Genomic DNA, 22,389 nt, shown 5'->3' on the forward strand with positions numbered 1-22,389 from the left:
GGAGAGTTTCAGTGGACAGGAATAAATGGGATTAGGTCAGGGGTTTCAAATAGAGTTAGAGCTAAAGAAGGAGTAGCAATAATGTTGAAGGATAAGCTATGGCAGGAAAAGAGGGACTATAAATGTATTAATTCAAGGATTATGTGGAGTAAAATAAAGATTGGATGTGAAAAGTGGGTTATAATAAGCGTGTATGCACCTGGAGAAGAGAGAAGTGTAGAGGAGAGAGAGAGATTTTGGGAAATGTTGAGTGAATGCGTGGGGAGTTTTGAATCAAGTGTGAGAGTAATGGTGGTTAGGGATTTCAATGCTTAAGTGGGTAAACATGTTATGGAGGGAGTAGTAGGTAAATTTGGAGTGCCAGGGGTAAATGTAAATGGGGAGCATTTAATTGAGCTATGTGTAGAAAGAGATTTGGTAATAAGTAATACATATTTTATGAAAAAGAGGATAAATAAATATACAAGGTATGATGTAGCACGTAATGAAAGTAGTTTATTAGATTATGTATTGGTGGATAAAAGGTTGATGGGTAGGCTCCAGGATGTACATGTTTATAGAGGGGCAACTGATATATCGGATCATTATTTAATTGTAGCTACAGTTAGAGTAAGAGGTAGATGGGAAAAGAGGAAGGTGGCAACAACAAGTAAGAGGGAGGTGAAAGTGTATAAACTAAGGGAGGAGGAAGTTCGGGTGAGATATAAGCGACTATTGGCAGAAAGGTGGGCTAGTGCAAAGATGAGTAGTGGGGGGGGGGGGGGTTGAAGAGGGTTGGAATAGTTTTAAAAATGCAGTATTAGAATGTGGGGCAGAAGTTTGTGGTTATAGGAGGGTGGGTGCAGGAGGAAAGAGGAGTGATTGGTGGAATGATGAAGTAAAGGGTGTGATAAAAGAGAAAAAGGTAGCTTATGAGAGATTTTTACAAAGCAGAAGTGTTATAAGAAGAGCAGAGTATATGGAGAGTAAAAGAAAGGTAAAGAGAGTGGTGAGAGAGTGCAAAAGGAGAGCAGATGATAGAGTGGGAGAGGCACTGTCAAGAAATTTTAATGAAAATAAGAAAAAAATTTGGAGTGAGTTAAACAAGTTAAGAAAGCCTAGGGAAAGTATGGATTTGTCAGTTAAAAGCAGAGTAGGGGAGTTAGTAGATGGGGAGATGGAGGTATTAGGTAGATGGCGAGAATATTTTGAGGAACTTTTAAATGTTAGGGAAGAAACAGAGGCAGTAATTTCATGCACTGGTCAGGGAGGTATACCATCTTTTAGGAGTGAAGAAGAGCAGAATGTAAGTGTGGGGGAGGTACGTGAGGCATTACGTAAAATGAAAGGGGGTAAAGCAGCTGGAACTGATGGGATCATGACAGAAATGTTAAAAGCAGGGGGGGATATAGTGTTGGAGTGGTTGGTACTTTTGTTTAATAAATGTATGAAAGAGGGGGAGGTACCTAGGGATTGGCGGAGAGCATGTATAATCCCTTTATATAAAGGGAAAGGGGACAAAAGAGACTGTAACAATTATAGAGGAAGAAGTTTACTGAGTATATCAGGAAAAGTGTACAGTAGGGTTATAATTGAAAGAATTAGAGGTAAGACAGAATGTAGGATTGCAGATGAGCAAGGAGGTTTCAGAGTGGGTAGGGGATGTGTAGATCAAGTGTTTACATTGAAGCATATATGTGAACAGTATTTAGATAAAGGTAGGGAAGTTTTTATTGCATTTATGGATTTAGAAAAGGCATATGATAGAGTGGATAGAGGAGCAATGTGGCAGATGTTGCAAGTATATGGAATAGGTGGTAAGTTATTAAATGCTGTAAAGAGTTTTTATGAGGAAAGTGAGGCTCAGGTTAGGGTGTGTAGAAGAGAGGGAGACTACTTCCCGGTAAAAGTAGGTCTTAGACAGGGATGTGTAATGTCACCATGGTTGTTTAATATATTTATAGATGGGGTTGTAAAGGAAGTAAATGCTAGGGTGTTCGGGAGAGGGGTGGGATTAAATTCTGGGGAATCAAATTCAAAATGGGAATTGACACAGTTACTTTTTGCTGATGATACTGTGCTTATGGGAGATTCTAAAGAAAAATTGCAAAGGTTAGTGGATGAGTTTGGGAATGTGTGTAAAGGTAGAAAGTTGAAAGTGAACATAGAAAAGAGTAAGGTGATGAGGGTGTCAAATGATTTAGATAAAGAAAAATTGGATATCAAATTGGGGAGGAGGAGTATGGAAGAAGTGAATGTTTTCAGATACTTGGGAGTTGATGTGTCGGCGGATGGATTTATGAAGGATGAAGTTAATCATAGAATTGATGAGGGAAAAAAGGTGAGTGGTGCGTTGAGGTATATGTGGAGTCAAAAAACGTTATCTATGGAGGCAAAGAAGGGAATGTATGAAAGTATAGTAGTACCAACACTCTTATATGGGTGTGAAGCTTGGGTGGTAAATGCAGCAGCGAGGAGACAGTTGGAGGCAGTGGAGATGTCCTGTTTAAGGGCAATGTGTGGTGTAAATATTATGCAGAAAATTCGGAGTGTGGAAATTAGGAGAAGGTGTGGAGTTAATAAAAGTATTAGTCAGAGTGCAGAAGAGGGGTTGTTGAGGTGGTTTGGTCATTTAGAGAGAATGGATCAAAGTAGAATGACATGGAAAGCATATAAATCTATAGGGGAAGGAAGGCGGGGTAGGGGTCGTCCTCGAAAGGGTTGGAGAGAGGGGGTAAAGGAGGTTTTGTGGGCAAGGGGCTTGGACTTCCAGCAAGCGTGCGTGAGCGTGTTATATAGGAGTGAATGGAGACGAATGGTACTTGGGACCTGACGATCTGTTGGAGTGTGAGCAGGGTAATATTTAGTGAAGGGATTCAGGGAAACCGGTTATTTTCATATAGTCGGACTTGAGTCCTGGAAATGGGAAGTACAATGCCTGCACTTTAAAGGAGGGGTTTGGGATATTGGCAGTTTGGAGGGATATGTTGTGTATCTTTATATGTGTATACTTCTAAACTGTTGTATTCTGAGCACCTCTGCAAAAACAGTGATAATGTGCGAGTGTGGTGAAAGTGTTGAATGATGATGAAAGTATTTTCTTTTTGGGTATTTTCTTTCTTTTTTGGGTCACCCTGCCTTGGTGGGAGACGGCCAACTTGTTAAGAAAAAAAAAACAAAAAATATTATTATTATTGCCAGTGACATACCTTGTTCACTGAGTTTAATCATTTCTTAATTAAGCTGCCATGAGAGAGACAGAGAATGTTAACACACAGACAAACACACCAGCTAACCCCTGTACTATAAACTTCTTTTGTACTTCCATTTTCCTCTTCTTTTCCCTCTTCCAAGTCCTGCTGCACTTCTAACTCTATCTTGTACTATGGGGTGCACAATAAAGTACAAGCTTGTACAAATATGTAGTCTTGGAGACTATGAAAGCTAGTGTACTGAGTGGCTGTAAGAAGGAGATTGAGATGTTAGATAAGATAAGATTTAGTTCGGATTTTTAACCCTGGGGGGTTAGCCACCCAGGATAACCCAAGAAAGTCAGTGCGTCATCAAGGACTGTCTAACTTATTTCCATTGGGGTCCTTAATCTTGTCCCCCAGGATGCGAACCACACCAGTCGACTAACACCCAGGTACCTATTTGCTGCTAGGTGAACATGTTTAACACTGAGATGCTGCACTACCCATTTCCATGACCCAAGTTCTCGTACAGCATACAATACCAACTCGTAGGAGAGCCCATCATAACTCTCAGTTGTCAGTAAGTGAGTACGTCAGTATGTGAGGAGAGGCTGTATAGCACTTTGTCTGGATTCTTTGGGTTATCCTAGGTAATTTATACTATGTATGATAACTATACTTATATATACCTGTGAGATAAAGACAGAGACAGAGATAGATAAAGACAGACATAGACAGATACAGAGATAGAGACAGCCAAAGTCAATCAGACAGCCAGCTAGCCTGCCAAACACGTATCATACATGTTCCAGAATTGTTTCTCTTTACTTAGGACATAGGTTATAGGACATTCTGGCAGAATGACACTACCAGTGGTATCCAAATTAAAAGGATATGGCACAAATATTGCACATGGGTTATTATCAAGGTTTTTGATATTTCCTCAACCACTTGTGGCCACATCCATCTCAAGTCACTAAACTTGTGGTCAACATCACTTTCCTCTTAAAAGGGGAGTGTTAATATGATATGACATCAATGAATTCTTGGTGTTTTCAGCACTGTTTCCTCTAGCTGGCGCTCAACTGAACTGGTGCTCCAACAAGGTACTAAGTGGTCTCAGATTTTTTTAATATTGTGCACACCAAGTGTTGAGACCAATTCTATACTGACCAGGCAATGCCAATCATGCCAAATTTGGAGGCAGGAAAAATAAAACATTGATCTACGTTTGGAGTGCTAGCAGTGAAACCGTAGATCTACATCTGGACAGTTAACGAGTTAAAAAGCACCTAATAAATCTCGTAAATTTAATATCCATTAACCCTTTGACTGTTTTGGTCGTATATATATGTCTTATGAGCCAGTGTTTTGGACATATTAATACGCATAAATTCTAGCAGCTTCAAATCAAGCAGGAGAAAGCTGGAAGGCCCACATGTGAGAGAATGGGTCTGTGTGGTCAGTATGCACCACATAAAAAAAATCCTGCAGCACGCAATGCATAATGAGAAAAAAACTGACCGTTTTTTTGGATTAAAATACCGACTTTGAGGTGTATTTTCATATAGTATTTATAGTTGTACAGTGGTCCCTCGATAATTGTAGTTCTCGAGAGTCGTAGATTTTGGAAATCATAGCGATATTTTTGTATAAACATGGGCTCGCTAAATATGATTGAATTTAAGAAAAATATCATTGAACAATATGAAAGTGGCTTAAGTGCAGCCAAACTGGCCAGGATGTATAACAAACCCTACACAACCATATGTTCCATTATGGCCAAGAAAAAGGAAATCAAGGATGCTGTTGTTGCAAAGGGGTAAATATGCTGACAAAAATGAGATCACCAGTACTCGAAGATGTTGAGAAGTTATTATTGGTGTGGATAAATGAGAAACAATTAGCAGGAGATAGTCTTATGACGTTGATTATTTGTGAAAAGGCTAGGCAGTTGCACGACGATCTGGTAAAGAAATTGCCTGCAAATATTGGTGATGTGAGTGAATTTATGGCCAGCAAAGGTTGGTTTGAGAGATTTAAGAACTGTACTGGCATACACAGTGTGGTAAGGCATGGTGAGGCTGCCAGTTCGGACCACAAAGCGGCTGAAAAATTTTTTATTATTTATTATCACACCGGCCGATTCCCACCAAGGCAGGGTGGCCCGAAAAAGAAAAACTTTCACCATCATTCACTCCATCACTGTCTTGCCAGAAGGGTGCTTTACACTACAGTTTTTAAACTGCAACATTAACACCCCTCCTTCAGAGTGCAGGCACTGTACTTCCCATCTCCAGGACTCAAGTCCGGCCTGCCGGTTTCCCTGAATCCCTTCATAAATGTTACTTTGCTCACACTCCAACAGCACGTCAAGTATTAAAAACCATTTGTCTCCATTCACTCCTATCAAACACGCTCACGCATGCCTGCTGGAAGTCCAAGCCCCTCGCACACAAAACCTCCTTTACCCCCTCCCTCCAACCCTTCCTAGGCCGACCCCTACCCCGCCTTCCTTCCACTACAGACTGATACACTCTTGAAGTCATTCTGTTTCGCTCCATTCTCTCTACATGTCCGAACCACCTCAACAACCCTTCCTCAGCCCTCTGGACAACAGTTTTGGTAATCCCGCACCTCCTCCTAACTTCCAAACTACGAATTCTCTGCATTATATTCACACCACACATTGCCCTCAGACATGACATCTCCACTGCCTCCAGCCTTCTCCTCGCTGCAACATTCATCACCCACGCTTCACACCCATATAAGAGCGTTGGTAAAACTATACTCTCATACATTCCCCTCTTTGCCTCCAAGGACAAAGTTCTTTGTCTCCACAGACTCCTAAGTGCACCACTCACTCTTTTTCCCTCATCAATTCTATGATTCACCTCATCTTTCATAGACCCATCCGCTGACACGTCCACTCCCAAATATCTGAATACGTTCACCTCCTCCATACTCTCTCCCTCCAATCTGATATTCAATCTTTCATCACCTAATCTTTTTGTTATCCTCATAACCTTACTCTTTCCTGTATTCACCTTCAATTTTCTTCTTTTGCACACCCTACCAAATTCATCCACCAATCTCTGCAACTTCTCTTCAGAATCTCCCAAGAGCACAGTGTCATCGGCAAAGAGCAGCTGTGACAACTCCCACTTTGTGTGTGATTCTTTATCTTTTAACTCCACGCCTCTTGCCAAGACCCTCGCATTTACTTCTCTTACAACCCCATCTATAAATATATTAAACAACCACGGTGACATCACACATCCTTGTCTAAGGCCTACTTTTACTGGGAAAAAATTTCCCTCTTTCCTACATACTCTAACTTGAGCCTCACTATCCTCGTAAAAACTCTTCACTGCTTTCAGTAACCTACCTCCTACACCATACACTTGCAACATCTGCCACATTGCCCCCCTATCCACCCTGTCATACGCCTTTTCCAAATCCATAAATGCCACAAAGACCTCTTTAGCCTTATCTAAATACTGTTCACTTATATGTTTCACTGTAAACACCTGGTCCACACACCCCCTACCTTTCCTAAAGCCTCCTTGTTCATCTGCTATCCTATTCTCCGTCTTACTCTTAATTCTTTCAATTATAACTCTACCATACACTTTACCAGGTACACTCAACAGACTTATCCCCCTATAATTTTTGCACTCTCTTTTATCCCCTTTGCCTTTATACAAAGGAACTATGCATGCTCTCTGCCAATCCCTAGGTACCTTACCCTCTTCCATACATTTATTAAATAATTGCACCAACCACTCCAAAACTATATCCCCACCTGCTTTTAACATTTCTATCTTTATCCCATCAATCCCGGCTGCCTTACCCCCTTTCATATTACCTACTGCCTCACGAACTTCCCCCACACTCACAACTGGCTCTTCCTCACTCCTACAAGATGTTATTCCTCCTTGCCCTATACACGAAATCACAGCTTCCCTATCTTCATCAACATTTAACAATTCCTCAAAATATTCCTTCCATCTTCCCAATACCTCTACCTCTCCATTTAATAACTCTCCTCTCCTATTTTTAACTGACAAATCCATTTGTTCTCTAGGCTTTCTTAACTTGTTAATCTCACTCCAAAACTTTTTCTTATTTTCAACAAAATTTGTTGATAACATCTCACCCACTCTCTCATTTGCTCTCTTTTTACATTGCTTCACCACTCTCTTAACTTCTCTCTTTTTCTCCATATACTCTTCCCTCCTTGCATCACTTCTACTTTGTAAAAACTTCTCATATGCTAACTTTTTCTCCCTTACTACTCTCTTTACATCATCATTCCACCAATCGCTCCTCTTCCCTCCTGCACCCACTTTCCTGTAACCACAAACTTCTGCTGAACACTCTAACACTACATTTTTAAACCTACCCCATACCTCTTCGACCCCATTGCCTATGCTCTCATTAGCCCATCTATCCTCCAATAGCTGTTTATATCTTACCCTAACTGCCTCCTCTTTTAGTTTATAAACCTTCACCTCTCTCTTCCCTGATGCTTCTATTCTCCTTGTATCCCATCTACCTTTTACTCTCAGTGTAGCTACAACTAGAAAGTGATCTGATATATCTGTGGCCCCTCTATAAACATGTACATCCTGAAGTCTACTCAACAGTCTTTTATCTACCAATACATAATCCAACAAACTACTGTCATTTCGCCCTACATCATATCGTGTATACTTATTTATCCTCTTTTTCTTAAAATATGTATTACCTATAACTAAACCCCTTTCTATACAAAGTTCAATCAAAGGGCTCCCATTATCATTTACACCTGGCACCCCAAACTTACCTACCACACCCTCTCTAAAAGTTTCTCCTACTTTAGCATTCAAGTCCCCTACCACAATTACTCTCTCACTTGGTTCAAAGGCTCCTATACATTCACTTAACATCTCCCAAAATCTCTCTCTCTCCTCTGCATTCCTCTCTTCTCCAGGTGCATACACGCTTATTATGACCCACTTCTCGCATCCAACCTTTACTTTAATCCACATAATTCTTGAATTTACACATTCATATTCTCTTTTCTCCTTCCATAACTGATCATTTAACATTACTGCTACCCCTTCCTTTGCTCTAACTCTCTCAGATACTCCAGATTTAATCCCATTTATTTCCCCCCACTGAAACTCTCCTACCCCCTTCAGCTTTGTTTCGCTTAGGGCCAGGACATCCAACTTCTTTTCATTCATAACATCAGCAATCATCTGTTTCTTGTCATCCGCACTACATCCACGCACATTTAAGCAACCCAGTTTTATAAAGTTTTTCTTCTTCTCTTTTTTAGTAATTGTATACAGGAGAAGGGGTTACTAGCCCATTGCTCCCGGCATTTTAGTCGCCTCATACGACACGCATGGCTTACGGAGGAAAGATTCTTTTCCACTTCCCCATGGACAATAGAAGAAATAAAAAAGAACAAGAGCTATTTAGAAAAAGGAGAAAAACCTAGATGTATGTATATATATATATGCATGTGCGTGTCTGTGAAGTGTGACCAAAGTGTAAGTAGGAGTAGCAAGATATCCCTGTTATCTTAGCGTGTTTATGAGACAGAAAAAGAAACCAGCAATCCTACCATCATGCAAAACAGTTACAGGTTTTTGTTTCACAGTCATCTGGCAGGACGGTAGTACTTCCCTGGGTGGTTGCTGTCTACCAACCTACTACCTGAAAAATATGTGCATGAATTCAAGGAGTACATAGAGGCTGAAGGACTGAAACCTGAACAAGTGTTCAATTGTGATGAAACAGGCCTCTTTTGGAAGAAAATGCCAAAGAGGACCTACATTACACAGGAGGAAAAGGCACTGCCAGGACACAAGCCTATGAAAGACAGGCTGACGCTCATGTTCTGTGCTAATGCTAGTGGGGATTTCAAAGCGAAGCCATTACTAGTGTACCATTCTGAAAATCCCAGAGTGTTCAAGAAAAAGAATGTTATAAAGAGTAAATTGTGTGTGTTTTGGAAATTTAATAGTAAGGCATGGGTCACAAGGGAAATTTTCGTCGAGTGGTTCAATGAAGTGTTTGGCCCTAGTGTGAAGAATTACCTCCTGGAAAAGAAATTGGATCTCAAGTGCCTCCTAGTAATGGACAATGCACCTGCTCATCCTCCAAACTTGGATGATCTAATTTTCGAGGAGTTTGGGTTCATTACAGTAAAGTTCTTGCCCCCCAATACCACTCCTCTCCTCCAGCCCATGGACCAGCAGGTCATTGCAAACTTTAAAAAACTCTACACCAAAGCAATGTTTGAAAGGTGCTTTAATGTGACCTCAGACACTCACTTGACCCTAAGAGATTTTTGGAGAGAACACTTCAGTATCCTCCATCGCATAAGCCTTATAGGTAAGGCTTGGGAGGGAGTGACTACCAGGACTTTGAACTCTGCTTGGAGAAAATTGTGGCCAGACTGTGTCGACAAGAGGGATTTTGAAGGGTTTGGGACTGACCCTGATGAGACTATGTCTGTTGTTAAATCTATTGTGGCACTGGAGAGTTCCATGGGGTTGGATGTGAGTTTGGAAGATGTGGAAGAGTTGGAAGACCACAATGAAGAGCTCACTACTGAGGAGCTGCAAGAGCTTCAGCAGGAACAGCAACAGATCACAGCTCAGAATCTTGCTGCAGAGGAGGAGGAAGAGAGAAGGAAGAAGGTGCCTTCTTCAGAAATTAAGGAGATTTTTGCAATATGGGGTAAGATGGAAAGATTTAGGGAGAAACATCACCCTGACAAGGCTGTTGCAAGCCATGCTGGCAACATGTACAGTGACAAAGTCTTGAGCCATTTTAGGGAAGTGTTAAAGAGACGCCAGAAACAGAGCTCTCTGGACAGTTATTTTGCGAGACAGGACTCCAGTGACTCTAAAGCTGGTCCTAGTGGCATTAAGAAACAGAGAAGAGAAGCAGCCCCAGAAAAGCAATTGGTACCTGAGGTGTTGCTGGAAGGGGATTCCCCTTCCAAACAGTAACTAATTCAATCTCTCTCCTCCTCCAGTCTTCCATACACTAAGAAGAATCGCCAATAAAGATAAGTGTTATGCTGTTAATGTTTCCTTCATCATGTCCCATTGTATTGTTTATGTACTACATCTATATTTCATGTAAAAATTTTTTTTGTTTTAATACTTCTGGGTGTCAGGAACGGATTAATTGTATTTACATTATTTCTTATGGGGAAAATTGATTCGAAAATCGTAGATTTCGATAATAGTAGCTCCTCCAGGAACGGATTAAATACGAAAAACGAGGGACCACTGTATTCTCGTTTTCATGGTCTCACGTGATAAAATGGAAAACATATTACAGAAATAGAGATGAGTTTGATTAGTTTCATGATGAAAACAACCGTGAAATTGAGCTCAAAGTAGCAGAAATGTTCGATTTTTACCAGCGTTCAGGTGTAAGCAAATCACACCACACGTCCAATACACATCAACTGGGGAGTCTAATATTCTTTCACTAGTGCACTGATATTATTTATACCATTTTTACAATAATGCAGTATGCATAACAGTAAATTTTGTATTTTTTGTATGAATAAAAAATCAAAATATAAAGCAATAGTAAAATAAGAGGGGCCTAGAGACGTGACTAATGAACAGAGGATATGTTATTTTAGTGCCAAGAATGTCTATATTGTTTATTCTGGACCCTATTTTGAAATTGGCATCTTTTTTAATTTGCATGAAATTGGCCAAATTGCCAATTTCTGACCACTTTATTGGGTAGTTCAAATCGGTAAATGGGCGGTTTCTTGTACTCAACTGATAGAAAAAATGGAGTTCTAAAGAAATAGCTATGAGTTTGGTCAACTGGAGCAATGGAATTCCCCAAAAACAGGGCTCAAAGTCAGCGAAATCGGCGATGTGTACATGTCACCGAGACGCTAACTTCGCGGGAGCGTAATTCCGTGAGTTTTCGACCAAATTTCACACTTTTGGTGTCATTACCATCAGGAAAAGATTCTCTATCATTTGCGACATAGAATGACAGTTATAGAAAGGGGCTTGCGACAGTCAAAGGGTTAATTATTAACTGTCATGCTGTAGTTTCTCCACCTCTATTCAATCACTCTTATGGAGTGATTGAATTGTTGATCACTGAACCAATGTAAATACAGTGGACCCCCACATAACGATTACCTCCAAATGCGACCAATTATGTAAGTGTATTTATGTAAGTGCGTTTGTACGTGTATGTTTGGGGGTCTGAAATGGACTAATCTACTTCACAATATTTCTTATGGGAACAAATTCGGTCAGTACTGGCACCTGAACATACTTCTGGAGTGAAAAAATATCGTTAACTGGGGGTCCACTGTACAGTGAAACCTCTCTAATGGATTTTGACAATTTCAAATGAAAAAAAAAATAACCAGACAATCTCTCCAATTATCAAACAAAATGTGTGGGACACAGCTCCTGCACATTGAAAGATAAGGTACAAGTTTGCAGTTTGGAGGGTAATTTGAACTGAGATGTCTGTGGACTTCTGGTAAGACAGAGAATGAGGAATGATAAAAGTGTTTCCCCTCTTTGAGTCACCCTGCCTTACAAATACAAATTTTATTTCTGTATGTGGTGAAAATGAAGTAGTTAACATGTAAGAAAACATTGGTAGGCACAAAAGAAAGCTACTAGTATGCAAAGCATTTTGGGCAAATTAACCCTAATGCTATGTTACTATTACAGGGCAGTTGACACACAGACTCACTTGAGGAAAGCTTCCACATATTTGCGCAGGTTCTTGGGGTTGATCTTGCTCTGTAGGCGATCCTGGTACTCCTTGATGAGGTGTTCCTTGTTCTCTGCTGAGTCCAGTTGCTGTGGGAGTGACATAGAGGTCACAATGGTGGTTCCTCCTTCAACTTAGTCTTAAGTTAACATTAGAAATCATAAATGGAATGTCACTTGACTAAGTTGCAAAATTTGTGTGGAGTTTAATGTCATGTTAAGTATACTTATATTGACTGTGCATGAAAATAACTAATTTTATATTAAATTTTTTTTATATATTCTGTTGAATTTTTGTATACTGTATCTGTTATGTAACTGATTCTGTAAAATTATACACACGAGTTTCAAATGTTATGACTATTAGTATATCAGTTTATTTGAATCTAAAATTATATTGCTGATTAGAATATTAGGCCCAGGTTTTTGAGTAGTGTGTTAAAATTTTGGAAATATAGTAGGAAGATTTTTTTAATTAAACTGATGAAGGAAGTGATTATAGGTAATAATATGCACATACAGTGCCTAAGATGCTAGTGTTCAAGGATAAAATATTGTAGACTGGTGATTGAAATGAAAAATTTAGTATTGTTATTGGTGGTTAAAATAGAATTCCCTCAGAATAGCTGTTCTTCTGTATCTTCTGACCTTAATGTGTAGTGTCAAGTCAGACAGTGATGGAATAAACCACATGCCTACTACTATACTTACGTAGTGCAAAAATACACTAAGACCATCATATAAAGTGGATCAAAAAAATAATGGGAAGTAGAAATGCCTACTACAGTAACTAATACCAACGAGTAAAACATAAATGATAATTAAAAAAAAAAAAGCATGCAAGGTATTAAAACTACACACTAGTAATTCTGGTAATGTGTGTTGACACACTTAAGATTTGGGAATGGTGTAGTACAGTATTTAGGATTGTACAGTACCTGACATCCCCAAGTCCAAGAGTGTACAAAAGTTGTCTATGGAATTTAAACTATTTTCAGTTTTCTTAATAGCTTTTGAATATATTTTTCTTGGCTAATTAGAATTTTTCTTTTTCAATGAGTTATAGCCAGTGAGTGCAGAACATAGACAGACTTTTATTGATTAATTAGTGTAAGTAAAAAAAAATTAGATCATCTACACAACACTACACAGTACCTCCATCAAGCGCTGGAAGACGTCCAGTACAGTTGTGTACAGAGACGTGACAAGTTCGGAAGAGAGAATATTTTCAAATTAGAGTTCATGAGTAATCACACAACACAGTGCACTAACAGAGGAAGTCATTGAGCTGTAGGTTACAAACTTTTCTTCACCAAAGAAATCTGGTACCACAGAAAAAATGTAGTGGCAGAAGATATTCAGAGGCATTCCTTGAAAATGAAAGCAAATGTTCTACTTACTGTACATGAACCATACCCTACATAACTGAAGGTGTCATGTGCATGCCATTCTCAGTTGTTATGGTCAAGTATACAGAGTACAGTAATGTACTGAAAGTTATTACTACTGTATCAGGTATGTATGGTATAGCAGTGTTTGTAAACTACTAAGGTTGAGCAAACTAGGGTACATGAGAACAGCACTTTAGTGTAAGTCTTCACTCCACAACATTAACGAACCACTGAAATAAACAAGTCACTGTACACCAGTCAGCAAATTAATGAAACAAGATCCTCGGAATAATTAATAAGATCATTTTTGAGGCACCTTTGTCTCTCCCAGTGATAATATTAGATTCAGTCTTATAAAGTGAACTTATTAAGTGTCATTGCTCTTGAAATGTATTCGATGTAAAAATTCCCCAAACGTATATTTTAATTCCATGTATAAAAAATTCAGCATTTAAATTAATATCTTATCAGTGTTAAAATAAATATTACCTAAAGAGAAAAAGGAGTTAATCTTGCATAATGAAATGTTTCAAAGGCAAACATCATCAAAATCTTATAACTGTACAACATCTTTGGAGTTTAGCCTTTATATAAAATTTAATAATAATAATAGAAAAAATATTTCTCTACATAAAGAGGTTTCTATTTCCCCATCATTTATAAGTCCCTACAAGGCCTCTGAAGTTGCTTCATCAATAATTTCCGAGAATCAAGCATGCAACAGCCTGTGAAAAGAACATTTAATGTCAGTATCACACCGATTATTCACAACATATACAGACTGAGGAGGAATGCTATCTCCGGCTGCTGATGGAGTACCTGAGAGAGCATCTGGAACAGAAGTAAGACACATCATCACGACACATCTTTGCACTAACAGTCTTCCAGACCACTTACAGAACACTAAACATTATGAGGGTGCAAACATTTATTAATGGCATAGCTTCGAGGAAAATTTCAAACATCTTGCGCTCAAAACACAGCACGGTATATCAGTCTCATATTAGTCAAACAATTAGCATAGGAAATAAGCACTGTAGAGAATAAAAAATCACAATATGTACTGTGGCTGGAACAATTCACCAAAAACCCACATTTAGGAGAAGAAGCTTTTGATGACATTTCGGTTTGTTCTATACCATTGTCAAGTTAAAACTTATGAACTGACAATGGTTCGAGATGGACCAAAATGACATCATAGGATTCATCACCTAAGTTTGGGATTATTGTGAAGCGAGGACTGTATCTGGCTACTCAATATTTCATTCTCGTAACCTCCTAAAATAATACAACATAGGTAGCATTATTACTAGTTAATAACCTGTCATCACTCATGGATTACACGCTTATTACTAAACTCCTTGTAGATATAGCCAAGAAAATTAAAAAAAAATTTTTTTTACTAGTAATGTTTTCAACAAAGAAATCAAAGTTTGTTATTTGAGGAAACCATTTATATTACATCATTTTCATTACTTTATATCTTTTCTGAAGAAAATGAGTATTAAGCCAGGTATCATAGGTATTTGGGATCTCCTGTACAAAGATAAAACAAGGAAGCCTCATAACATGATGTCTTTACAATCTGGAAACCCTGACATACTGCTGGGCGAGGTATACTATACTATACTATTTGCAATTATAGTATCCCATTAAACATTATATATAAACTAGGACAAATTAAAGTAGAACAATATAAAAATGTAAACAATGAATATTATTTAAACTAAAATACAAGAATAACATTCCAATAACCAGAGGAATTAACAGGTGGTTGTGATGCAGTTGCTGCTGCACTCCTAGCCTAACCTCGCTCTTACAGTATGAAGGAACATGATTAAATATCATCTACATTCAATGCCTCCTGCAGCTTGTGGCCACCATAATTTATTTACAGAGTGGTATGGTAAACAGCAGCCGCTGCTGATGCAATGGATACCTTCCTATAACCCTAATGCTGTACTTTTTAAAGTTTTCTGTTTTCCAATATGGTACTACAACTTAACCCTTTGACTGTTTCCGACGTATAAATACGTCTTACGAGCCAATGTTTCTGACGTATTTATACGCACAAATTCTAGCGGCTTCAAATCGAGCGCCAAAGGCCTGATAGGCCTACACGGGAGAGAATGGGTCTCAGTGGTCGGTGTGCACCCTGTGAAAAAAATCTGGGACCTAGCGGTGCATTGTGGGAATGCCATGTTGTCAGTCTATTTTCACCATGCCTCTCGGTAAGAAGTTCCTCACTCCTCGGCGGATTGGAGGTCTTTTGTTCCCAAGTGATAGCTCTAACAGTGATGAAAGTGTCAGTGACAGTGAATTCAAGGGTTTTCAAGTGAGTGTTACCGAAAAAAGTGCCCAGGATAACGTAAATAGTGACGAAAACCCAGATGACCCACAACCTTCGACCTCTGGTGCTGTGCCGGCTTGTTCACGTTCACGTTCGCCTGTACCAGGACGAAAGAGGAAACTATTTGGTCGTGTACAACACCCTGATGATAGCAGTGATAGTGATAGTGATAGTGATAGTGATTTCAAAGTCATTGAAAGCAGTTCTAGTGACAGTGAGAGTGAATATTCCCCAGTGAAGCGCCAGTATGTACGACGTAGCATGCGGTCTGGTAGTGTTTCATATGTTGTTCCAAGGGGAAGGAGAAACTCTGGGAGCACATCCCGTGGCCCAACACCACGACCTGATAGTGAAGATGACGATATTGTGACGATGGGTATGAATGGTGACAGTGAGGGAGGAGGCAGTGGTGGTGATAGTGAGGGTGGCACGGCCCATGTGGCACCATCACCGGGCCACGCTACTAGCCACGCGGCTGACTCAGCAGAACAACCAGCCTCACCCTACCCCACACTGCCACAACCTGCACCACCACAACCTGCACAGCCACAACCACAGCCACAACCACGGTACAATATCCAGACCCCACCAGCAGACCGCATCTGGGATTGGCAGGACGGTGACGAGTTTGTTCCCAGTCCCCATGACTTTGATGAAACACAAAGTGGAATAAAGCCATCTTGTCCACTTGGGAACAATGCCAGTGAACTGGACTGCTTTGAGTTATTCTTTGATGAACCCCTGATGGACATCATTGTCAGGGAAACCAACACATACTGTGAATACACCATGGCAAATACAATTCTCTCACCAAAATCACGGCTACACAAGTGGAAGGAGACAACTGTGGCAGAGATGTACCTGTTTTTTGCCACAATAATGCTTATGCCACATGTGTATAAGCACACTGTCACCACATACTGGACAACAGATCGCCTGATTTCAACTCCAGGTTTTAGTGACATTATAGGTGTCAATCGTTTCCTGATACTGTTGCGTATGTTACACTTTTCAGACAAAACCAGGCCTGACAGAAGCGACAGGTTATATAAGATAAGAAATGTGTTTATGTACCTGAAACAAAAGTGCTGCATGTATTTTTATCCCTTCAGGAAGCTTGTTATTGATGAGTCCTTGATTTTATTCAAAGGAAGACTCTCATTCAAGCAATATATACCAAGCAAGAGGAAACGCTTTGGTATAAAGCTATTTGTACTGTGTGATTGCAGAAGTGGTCTTGTTTTAGATATTATTGTGTACACTGGCAGTAATACTTTGAGAGATACCATGAAGTTATTGGGTATCTCTGGTGATGTGGTTCGAACAATGATGGAACCATATCTTGGTAAGAGGCATATGTTATTTACTGATAACTGGTACACAAGCCCCTTACTCAGTGATTTCTTGCGAGTGAACTTGACAGACGTGTGTGGCACAGTGCATGGTAATCGCAAACATATGCCAAGGTTCGACGCTGGCACTCGCAGAGGTGAGGTGCAAGCCTTTGCTGCCAATGACATCATGGCATTTCGGTGGCATGACAAACGTGATGTCACATTGTTGACATCAGTTCACACAAACGAAATGGTACCCAGTGGCAGGGACAACAGAGAGACCAATGAACCCATTCTAAAGCCTGCAGCTGTCATGGACTACAACCTCAATATGCGCTTAGTGGACAAATGTGACATGCAGATTGGGTTTGCAGACTGTGTACGCAAGAGTTATAAGTGGTATATCAAACTTTTTTTCCATCTTGTTGATATCTCTATGCTAAATGCTTATAACATATACAAGTTGAAGACCAACAAAACACCAAAATATGGTGAATTTTGCCTGTCAGTAATCAGACAAATAATTGCAAAGTACAAAGGAGCAACTCCTGCAATAGACCAGCGCCCACAGACGTCATCTCGTTTGAGGCCTGGTGATCACTACCCCATACAACTGCCTCCTACTACTGCCAAGAAAAATGCTCAGAAGAGGTGTTATGTATGTATGCATACCACAAAACGCCCACAAACACGCAGAGACACTCGTTTTATGTGTGAGGAGTGTGAAGTGCCCCTCTGCATATACCCATGTTTCAAAGAGTTCCACAAGCTGCAGCAGTTCTAGGAACGTGGTTAGTGACTGTACATATGTATATATATTATGGAACAATAGTAATAAACATTGTTTTGTATTGTTTGTTTGTGTAAACAAAGTGTATACACAAACTAATAGTGATAAAGTTTGTTCTGTTATTGTGTTGTAAATAATGAGTGTATATTTGAACAATGCACCTTACATTGGTCTCACAGGCCACATAAGTTACCTGGAAAAGAAAAATACTGAAAAATGCAAGAAACCTTTGAATTAGAGTAAATAAAAGAATACCGGGTGGGCGGCAGTCGCCGCTGTTGCCGTACGCACGTCAATTTCTGCAAACTTTGCGGCTCTATATCTCGGTAAGTACTGATGGCAAAAATTTTTTTTAGGCTTAAAACACTAGTAAAAATATTCCTAACATTTTCATAAGAAAAAGTAATTTTTTTTTTTTCGAATATTTGGCGACATAGAATGACAGTTTCAGAGAGGGCCCTGAAACAGTCAAAGGGTTAATGATATTTTCATACCAGTTATTTGTGTCATCATCAAAGATATGATGACAAGAGCTTTACCAGTTTCATGGGCATCTTTAACAGCTTCCAACACAGTAAAATATCCAGTTCCATATCTAGAGTAATTACCTTCCTGACACTCACAAATCAGATCTCAGAACTAGACTTGATTCTATCTTAGACACAAATGCAAACTTAAATGAAATTTGTACTTCTTTTCTTATAAGAGGAAGGTCTTGTTCCACAGTTTTATACAATTCAGCTGAATGTTGTGTCAAAACTGTGTATTTCACATCACTCTGTTAGTGAATAAAAGACATATGCAACACTTAGGTATCTTTATGAGGGGAACATTTCAGCAACCAGCAGCTTTATCAGTCCAATATGATCAATTGTACCAGAAACAATGGAAGACAAGGTGTTGCTTATAGGCCTTATTCATCTACATGTTGGTATTGTATACCATCAATATTCCAATCACTGGATTTAGCTTGGCTACAGTGCTTAATACCAGAGCCATTACCATTTTCAACACTTTCTGGTTGAATAAACATTATGTTGGTCCTGTGTGATGGTTTAGCACATGTGAAGATATCATCATGAAAATCATCATTAATTAAAATGGCATTTCCTGGATAACATAAAGTTAGCTCCTATATGTAGATCTCTATATCATTTTTGGTCCAGGAAGCATGCAGGTTCAGGACATCCTGCTACAGTAGTTTATAGTGTTCCTACAGACAGTTTTCTGAGCACATCTATTTAAAATTCCTTGTATGGCCATGAACTAACAATTAAGTCTTGGTACACTTGACAGTGATAAATGATAATAATATCAATAATAAGGCTACTATTTGTGAGCCACTGTAAGTTTCACTAAAATCAGTGTGTGATGGATCTCTTCAGCACTATAGACATTATTGTAATAGCATATTGGGCTGTTTCAGACCCTCTACATCAATGACTGCTGGTAATCAGGCCATGGATTCCTCACATGCTAACTTTTTATTCTGACATTAAACAACAATATTCAGCAACTGTTCATCGAATCCTAAAGAGTATATAACTGCCACCACATAATTTCCTCCAAGCTGAACTATTGCAGACAATAGCAGTACTAGTCCTATGAAAACATACTTATAAAAACCTGCTTAAAAAACCTAAGAAAAAACTCTCATTTTCTAACTTTATCTTGTATCAACTTTTTTTAACCTGCTTAGTCACATAGCAACCCGCCATGTTTGCTCTTGGTTCACTCCTCTTCACTGCAGTTTTGCACATCATATATTTTGTAGATGAAGTTTGGAATCAAATTTTTGAAGAGGATGATACAGAGGAGATATCTTTTCTCCAGCAAAACTAATGGTATGTAGTAATTTCTGCTGCAAATGAATCTTGTATGGCATCAATAACAGAATTCTCAGAATAAGCTATGTGGGATGGAAATGCATACCATGAATCCTCTTGCTGCAGAATGCACCACATATTGCAATGAGGATGTTATATATCTCCCTCATGCACTAAATTGTTTTTGTTTCCTTAACTGTGACTGATGAAACTTCTTTCACTACAAATTCCAAGTTTAGATAGTCTCTGAAAGAGTCCTTTTAGGTTTAGCACTTAAAGCAATAATGATAACATAATAACTGTGAAAGAAACACACTTTTATGGGTCAATATCTCGAGTAATCTCAAGCTTTTCCACATGAGCAAACCCTTACGTTTGCAGTTTTTTTTTTTTTTTTTTTTAATTTCAACCATAATTCAAATCTGTTTTAAATGAATTTTTGTCATATGGACTTTGTCTCATATCTGCATTTTGTCTATGAAATTGAGGTTCTGCAATTCTGTGCTTTTGTCCCTTGGTCTTGAGTGTTGGTTATTTTTTTTTTTTGAAGTTATAGAGCATTTTCATATGAAAAAAACTTATAATACTGTTTTTGATATCTCACTGAAATTTTTTATTACATTTCCAATACAAATTAAGTAAAACCATTATAGAGAACTTTCGGGTTCCATTCACAGGAACAAAAAAATTTAATCAGACACTGAATTTTGCAACTAAAAACCTAGGGTGGATGTTTTAATTTTGCCACCTAGAGCATTTGGCGCACATTTAAGAGGGTCATCACAGCTCATTTTTCTTATAAATCATTCATGATATGATTAAAACCTTCAAACACTTCTCAGTACCACATGTCTGACTCTTTTTCATAATTTTTTCTTTTACCTGCCTTAATTGTTTAGTAATAAAGGGCAATGTTTTTTCTCGGATTTTCTCATTCCTCTGCGCTACTAATTTTTTAACCCGTAAACGGTCCAAGCAGATCTATGTTCACATGTGCAGTGCTCCAAAAGTAGATCTACCTTTTTTTTACATATTTTCAATAACAAAAAAAAAAAGTAAATCAAAGCTTTTTTACACATTTTCAAATGTAATAAAACAAAAAGAAGGTCTACTTTTTTTACTTACTTTCAAATGTTGAAAAAATGTATATATATACGTTTGGACAGTTTACGGGTTAAACTAACACCATTCCAATTTCTCTTTTTTTCTCTACATTCTTATCAGATTTTTATGCAATGTCTTATTCACTACAGCCCAAAATAACAACTATGGTAGAACCTCGTTTTTCGGCCGCTGCATTTATCGGCTGATTTGTATTTAGGCCAGTTTTTCAGTGGAAATTTTGCTCTGTATTTTGGCCGTTGCCTCATATATCAACTGCATTAGATGCGTCAGCCTGCCTCCCGCGAGATGCCATGCGTAGGTGAGTCATTCTCCCTTTGTCTGTCTGCGAGTGAGCATATACTCTGTGCATTTATCCAAACATTCCTTAAAATCCATTGTTTTTGGTGTTTTTTTTTATTAAGTGTGACTGAAAGATGTCACCATGGGCCCCAAGAAAGTTCCTAGTAAAGTTCCTTTGGTAAAGAAAGTGAGAAACACAATGAAATTTAAGAAGGAAGTAACAGAAAAATATGTGGGTGCTCCAGCTTGCCAGGATGCATGGCAAAAACAAATCAACAATCATTTCTATCCTGGCAAAGAAAGAACAAATCAAGGAAGCTGATGTGGCAAAAGGGATAAACATGTTAACAAAAAAGAGATCACAAAAAAATGAAAAAGTGGAGAAGTTGGTATTGTTGTGGATCAGGGAAAAACAGTTAGTGAGAGATAGTGTTTCAGAGACTATCATTTGTGAAAAGGCAAGGCAGTTGCATGTGGATCTTGTAAAGAAAATGCCTGGTACTAGTGATGATGTTAGTGAATTTAAGGCCAGCAGAGGATGCTTTGAGAGATTTAAGAAGTATGGTGGCATACACAGTGTTGTAAGGCATGGTGAGGCTGCAAGTTCTGACAGACATGTGGCTGAAAAATTTATGCAGGAATTCAAGGGAGTACATAGAGGCTGAAGAATTCCAGCCCCAACAAGTGTTGATTTATGATGAAACAGGCCTCTTTTGGAAGAAAATGCCAAAGAGGACCTACATCACAAAGGAGGAAAAGGCACTGCCAGGACACAAGCCTATGAAAAGCAGGCTAACTCTTTTGTTGTGTGGTAATGCTAGTGGGGATTTCAAAGTGAAACCTTTACTTGTGTATCACTCTGAAAATCCCAGAGTGTTCAAGAAAAATAATGCCGTCAAGAGTAAATTGTATGTGATGTAGAAAGCTGATCGTAAGACAGAGTCACGAGGCAACTTTTCATTGACTGGGTCCATGAAGTATTTGGCCCGAGTATGAAAAAATACCTCCTGAAAAATAAATTGCCACTCAAGTGCCTCCTGGTAATGGACAATGCTTCTGCACAGCCTCCAAACTTGGTAGACCAATTGTCTAGGGATTTCCATTTTATAACGGTGAAGTTCTTGCCTCCTAACACCACTCCTCTCATCCAGCCCATGGACCAGCAGGTCATTTCTAAGTTCGAAAACCTCTACACAAAAGTAGTGTTTCAAAAGTGCTTTGAAGTGACCTCGGACACTGAACTGACCCTAAGAGAGTTCTGGAGGAATCACTTCAGTATCTACAACTGCATAAGCCTTACAGGTAAGGCTTGGCAGGGAGTGACTCCCAGGACTTTGAACTCTT

General features: G+C 39.0%; 1 protein-coding gene across 2 annotated transcripts in view; it reads right to left on the bottom strand.

Moving 5' to 3' along the window:
* Positions 1 to 22,389, bottom strand: part of LOC128686858 (uncharacterized protein ZK1073.1) — a 421,598-nt gene that overhangs the window by 35,739 nt on the left and 363,470 nt on the right. Inside the window, exons 7-8 of one of the 2 annotated variants that reach the window (XM_070087446.1) lie at positions 13,106 to 13,117; positions 11,931 to 12,040 (exon numbers count right to left, since the gene is read on the bottom strand). In XM_070087446.1, the coding sequence (XP_069943547.1) occupies positions 11,931 to 12,040; positions 13,106 to 13,117 (122 nt within the window). The remainder of the gene's footprint in view (positions 1 to 11,930; positions 12,041 to 13,105; positions 13,118 to 22,389) is intronic. The other variant, XM_070087444.1, reaches the window with a different exon arrangement.

The sequence above is a fragment of the Cherax quadricarinatus genome, chromosome 2 (genome assembly GCF_038502225.1).
Source record: "Cherax quadricarinatus isolate ZL_2023a chromosome 2, ASM3850222v1, whole genome shotgun sequence".
NCBI lineage: Eukaryota > Metazoa > Arthropoda > Malacostraca > Decapoda > Parastacidae > Cherax > Cherax quadricarinatus.